At 35.1% G+C, this 7,536-nt stretch overlaps 1 protein-coding gene across 7 annotated transcripts in view; it reads left to right on the plus strand.

Annotated features, from left to right (window-relative positions):
- Nucleotides 1-7,055, plus strand: part of LOC112459516 (basement membrane-specific heparan sulfate proteoglycan core protein-like) — a 266,402-nt gene extending 259,347 nt beyond the window's left edge. For all 7 annotated transcript variants that reach the window (XM_025023646.1, XM_025023647.1, XM_025023644.1 and 4 more), the window contains one exon: nt 3,516-7,055. In XM_025023646.1, the coding sequence (XP_024879414.1) occupies nt 3,516-3,616 (101 nt within the window). In that variant the 3' untranslated portion in view covers nt 3,617-7,055. The remainder of the gene's footprint in view (nt 1-3,515) is intronic.
- The last annotated feature ends 481 nt before the right edge of the window (nt 7,056-7,536 follow it).

Genomic DNA, 7,536 nt, shown 5'->3' on the forward strand with positions numbered 1-7,536 from the left:
TAAACGCTCGCATATTCACAACGAACGCAAGTTCAGCGACAGGAAGCCAGCGGGCTCCTGAAGTGTGACATTCGAAAGGGACGGCATGCGTTCATTCATCAAGTATCGAAATCCCCCGTCATAAAGTTTGACAGCCTCGTATATTGGAGTCGCGGCAAGTACTCGGCGCGCAGCACGCATACTCTCGCTTTTGATCTATTGTCAGCCGGCAGCGCTCGCGATAACACATGTAATATCTTGTTCGGCAAGTTCACCAATCCAAGCTGTCAATCATCGCGCGAGCGTGCAGCCCCGGCACGCGTCTCGCGAAACTCGAGCGCTGCAGCTGCAGTTGTTCGAAATCAACATCTTTCACGCTTTCTTTTCTATAGTTGAGATTTATAAATGATTGAGATGAGATAATAAATAGATTTAATAAAAATTGAGATTTTTCAATAAAAACGAGACAAATATGCGAAGTAATCTTAAATTAATATCCAAGTTTATTTAAATAAGATTTTTAAATATAATTTAGAGTTGATTTTTTTTAAACAAAATTATCCGTTTTGTAATTTTAAAATTTAATATAAAACACAAAAAGGTTTTATCCTTCGGTAAAAATTTCTACTAAACTTTATCCGCACAAAATTTTATCTTAGCTGCCAGAATATTTAAAATTAAATATTTAAAAATTCTGAAAAAGTAGTATTTCATAATATATATGCATGTATATAACGATTATACCGACATGATTATGATTACGCACGATGTAAAAATTGCAATGTTTCAGTCAATTATGTAGTCTATTATATTCGGAATATTATACATCATCATCATTTTATATTCGTATGGTATAATCTACTTAATATTCAGTGAAAAAAAAGCCCGCATCGATATTCCGCAACTTTCGTTTTGCTTCATTTCAACACCGATGCTGCTGCATGCGCGTGCTGGCCGACAACGCAATAAATTTACAATACCACTAGCCTCACTCTCTTCAATCCCTGATTAAATTAATGTTTTCGAATTCATAGCACCCCACGACGGGGAGCTACAAAAATCAACAAAACCCTCTCTGGCAACTAGGCAACACGGACCGCTCGCGGCGCGTACGCCTCGCGTTTACACGGCAATCGAATTGCAGAACTTAACAAGCTTTCTTCGACGGTTTCCACGGTTTCCAGCACGCAGCCTGGCGCTGTCCGCCCCCTCCCCCCGCCCGTCTGCCTCCCCCGTCCGCACGCCCGCCGCGGTGCGCTTTCCACCCTTCGAACCATCGAGACATCGATCGCGCGCCCACTTTCCGTCTGGAAACGCCCGGCGGAACGCGCGCGCTCCGCTCGCGCAGAGCGGCCGGCGGCCGCTTCCGGTGCCGGATGAAAATTAATGCGGCACAGTTCGTCTGCATAATTAATTTATAGGGCGCACCCGGTTGTGCCGCGTGGTCGGCGCATTGGCCATCGACGTTATTTCAAACACAGCTGATTACTCTGCAAAATTGACCGCAAATTTCAATTATTTCTCGATAAACCCCCGTATGCGACCCGGGAGCCATCCGTTTTGGCACGTACTATCCGCGCATTAACGCAATTACGCACGTCGGCTGTGCTCGCGCGCCCCCCCCTCCCCCTCCTCTCTCTCATTTTGAGTGTCGGGCCGGTGTCATTTTTCGTTAACAGGCCAGGTAAACGCGGCGTAACGGTAAACTCCGTCCGATGAGATTTTCAATTTGCTCGTAAATTGCGAGGCTCGCCGAAGGGACCGGCTACCGCGTCGCGGAATCGCCGTTATGTCATATATATACCGCCGGACCCGCGTGATTATCTTTATTACCGCCGAATGTTACACGCAACGCGGCGATACCGCGCACCGCGCCGTCGTCATAGAACGCGAAATTGTTGTTTGCCGTTCGAACGTGGCGCGAGCCGCGTAGCTATACTGTTATTGCCGAACGAAACGATATTTCAACTTGCGGTTCGTATCGCGACACGCGTTTTACTCTTTCGTAGCGCGCCTTTCGTACATTAACCGTTATTCCTTTCTGTCGTGACGTGAAACTTTATAGTAACATATGTGAAAATTGCACCGTTGATCTTGTAAATCCATTGTGAACGTATATCGCGTGAGACTTTGCGAAAGATGACATAAATGATAATATTGCTGGGAAATATAGAAAAATGATTTGTACATTTGTACATTTCGATTTGTATTTAAAAATTGCTCGGGCAAACGAAGTTTATAAAGAATACATTAGAGTCAGTGTTATTATATTATAGAAAGATTTTTCAACAGTATACGTAACTAATATGATTGAATTATCATCAATGCACTGAAAAAATATATATCTTATAAAATATTTCTCTTTTTTACTTTAGATTAATGTTATATTTTTTTATTATTGTATGTTATAATACTTGATTTTCTGATAATTTTTAGGATTTTATATAAGTTTAATTTATGAATATTAAAAATATTTATTCCATAAATTGAAAGCATTAGTTGTTAGTTCTTCTAAATTTTTATTACAATAAATATTGTTTGTTATTGTGTGTTGGTAATCGTTTAACAATGTGTTGAATTTTAGAATAAAAATACAAGTTTATATACTACAATATATTTTATTTTCCCGATTATTTCCTCTATACATATAGGCTCTCGTTACTGGAGAGAGATTGTCTGTTAGGCTGGAAAGTTCATGCTTGGCGTTTAACGCGTTATACGAACGATTAACCTACATTGTGAATCTAATTAGGGCTGCACAATTAAATTCCTGCGTTATGTAGCTACTCGAGATAATATTCAACGCGAAGAGACTGTGACGTGGTTTATAGAATTAACTATATAGAATGATAGAATTTGCTTTAGCTTCCGCGTACAATTTTCTATATATTTATTGCTCCTAAAAATTATCAAATTGTATAATGATTTAATTAATATAACTAATCGTAAGAAGATGAAAATATTATATATTAGAAATTAATGTTTGATTCTATTACCTTTCCAAAGTAATTGTTTCTCTTTATTTTGGCATTTATATATATGTAAAGATCAATGATATGCACTTAATATGATTGAAAGGTATAATTCTTATATAATAGTTTATTTTATTTTTGAAATATTTAATAAGTAATTAATATTTTAGAAAATTTCGGTATTTACGCTTCTATACATGGCAGTGCAATAATATATCATCTGTAAATGTTTGAAAATTTAAAAAGATTTAATTAGAGAAGAATTATTTTAACGTTTAGCTTAAACAACGAAAAATACGTTATTTTGAGAATCTAATAATACATATATAATAATTTAAATTATTTTTGAATTGTTCTTTATCAAAGATATTTGATAATCGTGCTCAATATTTAAATATATTATACATATATTAATATAATTTTACATATATATTTAATATATAGACACAAATAGTATCAGATATATGGATGAAGATTAACGCGAATTATCGAGCAAGATCATCAATGTGTAAAACGGAATCGAGTACGGAGGAACTAAAGCCAATTTGCGCACTTCTGTTGCAGGTGAACATCCGGCGGCGATGCAGCACGGCGGCAGCTGCGGCGTGGCTCCGACAATTTTACTCGCCAGCATCACTCTTATAATCGCGAACCTGTTAAGGTGAGCAGCCGCGTTGTGAATCGCGCAATTACCAAAAAGAGAAAAAAGAGAAGGGAAGTCAAACGTGTCAATGGTCGAAAGAGACAATGTCCAAAGTGAAAACGCGCGGCGATCGACGGTCGCGAAGCGCGATGCACGCTCGAAAAAATCGCCCGGCCGACCGCGATAGATCGCTTTAGCTCACGCCTCGCTGTCACAAGCTGCGTGTATCCGTTCGTCGAGTGCTCGGAAGCGACGACAAGAGAATCATAGTGCGCGGACCGAAGTGCAGTGGACCAAAAGCTCTGTGAAGGATGCAGTGATGTGGCGGACGATCTTTAGCGTACGTACGTTTTTAACACGAAAATCTTTCACCAGACACTCTCTCCATTCTTTTGTATGAAAAATCGTGTTAATGCGGCCGAAAAAACGTACCGAATTATTCTCAACATCCTCGGTAGTACGGTTGAGCGGTTCGCCAAAGGGACACTCTTACACTTGTGCTTTTTGTATAATTAAATCGGCATGGTTAACCGTGCCTCAACGAATCAGCGCGGACTCTCTCTAGTGACGGAAAGAAACTGCTCATCTCGTGACTTTGTTGCGAGAACTCTGTTAGAATTTGTATTTTAACTAATTCAATAATGGCCTCGTAGTATCCTAATGTAACGTCGATCGAGGAACGACGCCGTGTACTTGGCATATAGTCGGATCGATCGGCACGATCCGTTTACGACGGCCAAACTGCTTTCGAATTGAGTATCGATGGCTGGATCCGTTCGATGGCTACGAAATAAATTATTACATAAATCGAGATTTATAATTTAACGATTATCAATTAGTTGCGTAATAAATTATCAGATAATTAACGATCTTGTACATAAAACGAGTAATGGAGCGTGTGAGGTTTGCCGTGACCTTGTACAGTACAATGCACGTGCGAGAATTGCCACGTGATCGATAATCGTTTCTCGTCGTCGTTTGATCTGGGCAATATTGTACATAGCTTGTATCATTGGTTATAATGTAATTGTACGGTATAAGTACAATCGTAAATTTGCGAAAATTCTAACTAAACCTCGTGCCTCGGGCGCAATTCAGCATCTCGAGCGTGCCAGATATTTTTCGTATATATTTCTTGAATTATGTATAATTGTATACTATACACATAAAATGATTTTGCCCAGATTTAACTCGTTCGGTTTTTGTTAAATCTAGATACGACACAATGTCTATTATCGAGAGATAATTGCGTTGGTAAGGGATTGATTGCTAAAGTGAGAGTGATGCGGTGATTTTATTTAAAAAAAAAAACTGAAAAAATATCGCAAAAACGATTTGCATCAAACTGTAGGTAAAATCAAATTTTTACAGTATTGACATTTACTATGTTAATATAATAATGATATACTATTTACGGAAATCAAAATCGTTGTTTGTAGTCTTTTAATACGTAACTCAAGTGCAGTCTTTTAATACGCGACGAAATTATTTAAAGAGTTACAAAGTTGTGTAAAGAAATTATTTGTTTGAAAAATTTTAATCAAGTATTGTTATAAATGTAAAATCTTTTCTTGGATTTACACTCTGAGTAGCTATTTAATATTATCAAATTTGTAAGAATCTATTCTTTTTTTTAAAAAAGCCTATTTTGGAAGAATTTTTAATTTATACAAAAAAATAGTTGCTATTGCAATTAAATTAATATCTACATCTACATCTACACAAAACGTCTTGTTTTAATTAGTTTTGATATTTTACAAATAATTGGGTGTGTTATGTTGAAGACGTTATCACTAATCAATTAATTTTGATTTTATAAAAGTAGAAAAAAAGTTCTTTATATTAAAATATAATTGTTTCTAACATCAGGAGAGGGTGTTTATAGCACAGTATACGGAATTATACCAATAAAGAATGAAAAGGCAACCAGAACTAATCACTTTAGTAATGGTAGTAGATAGGTCTGTCCTCGATATGTTTCTGTTTGTTTATTGTAAACAGGATACGTGTCTTGCTTTATTGTTCGATAATTAAAATGCAATTTGTCAAAAGTAATGTTCGTCCTTCAAACATATATGTATATGTTACTTCATTTCTAATTCATTCAAGTTTTGCTATGAGAATATCAAAGTATTGTTTCGAAAAACAAAACGCATCAAAATTAATTCATCGATTAATCAAAAGCTAATCAAACGGATAACAAATTATATTAACAAATTATATTAAAATGTATTATGAAGCTCGTGTATACATTAAGTGAATATATGAAAAAATAATACGTAAATATATTTAAATAGGTCAATAATAAGCGTTCGTTATGTATCATGATAGTACGGAAAGTATAATTCGAAAGATCGAAATGTAATTAAAAATGAAATAAAGGTTCCTTTGCAGGAGTAATAAAAAATCGCCTTTTGCTATGATAATTTATTTAAACTCTCTAAAATGTTGAGAAAGTGTCATCAAACCTGTCACAAATTTTATATATAATTTAAAAATATTATTTAATATTTACTTTAGTATTTAGTTATATTTATAAGAAATTAGTAACTTTCTAAATAACAGAAATCAGATTTTTGGGAAATTAATAGAGAATAATTCATTTAATTTTGCAAATTAATCAAATAACCTTGTACATAAGGACATAATTTTGCTAAAATTTAAAAATTTTATTTTGTCTATTAATATTACATATAGCGGTCTTCCGACTTTAATGCCATATTCGATATTTCCATCAGATTCTACGAAGGACAAATGCTTGAATTATTCGTTTTCCTGTGCATTTGATTAAATCAATCAAATCTTGATTATCTAGCTAACAAAGTTGAGTATTTTTAAATGACTTTTCAGATTAATTTCTTCCAATTCAAGCCACTTTTTCTGGGAAGAAAAAAATACGAGAGAGAAAGCGTGATCCTACATATGATCATTAAGTAATTCAACGCACGTAATATAGAACATAGCAGTAAATCATTAGGAGGTAGATTTATTACGACATAATAATGTAACATGAGTAAAGAAATATATCATAATAAAACTAAAATGTTAAGATACGATTTATCTTAGAACCCATAGATTTTTTATAACATTGTAGTTTTGAAAACACAAATTAGAATCTACCCCCTGTTGAAAATTGTGAAGCATTTCGAAATTTTCATTCAGAATCAGAGGGGAAATATCGCAGTACTATCAATTTGTATATAATTTTTCACATTATGATTTACGTTAACATGCTAATCGAGTCATATATACATTTCGGACAAAAATTGTGAATCACATAATGATTCAGAGAACGAGAGGGAGAATGCGAGAGAGAGAGAGAGAGAGAGAGAGAGAGAGAGAGAGGCTGGCGTAATTACATAAAAAGTGATCAAAGTGCAAAGTAAAAAATAAATTTTTTTAATTGAAGAATCACTTCCATCGAGCTACTGGTGTGTGTCGAATCAAAGTATAATATTTAATCAAACTCAATTCGATAAAAAAAAGCTTACATTCGCGATGCTCCGCGTTTTGGCGGTTTCCGATAGAGATCCCGCGCACCCGTGATTTTCCATAACGCGAACGTGGCTCAATTATAAGATCTAAAAATACACTTCTGTGCACACATGAAAGGTGATCAAACAGAAAAATATCGAGAGAAGTATACCTATTTGTGAATTAGATAATCAAATATCCGCGATTCGCATACGTACGGAATGTTGCACATTATACATAGGTAAGAGACTAGACTCCATTGTACATAAAATTCATAATCAATTTTATGTATCATGTTATAAGAGAACTTAAGCATGAATCAAAAGGACAAGATTAAAAAGCGGAAAAGCGATATAGATTACTATATTGTAAAAATATTCATCGACGTGAATACTGTTTCAATAAATGTAATGATGATATAAAAAAACCACTTCTAGACTTCTGTATTTCGCTCCTCCTGTTCGATAA

The sequence above is a fragment of the Temnothorax curvispinosus genome, unplaced genomic scaffold (assembly GCF_003070985.1).
Source record: "Temnothorax curvispinosus isolate PA1 unplaced genomic scaffold, ASM307098v1 QBEX01009885.1, whole genome shotgun sequence".
In the NCBI taxonomy this organism is placed as follows: Eukaryota; Metazoa; Arthropoda; class Insecta; order Hymenoptera; family Formicidae; genus Temnothorax; species Temnothorax curvispinosus.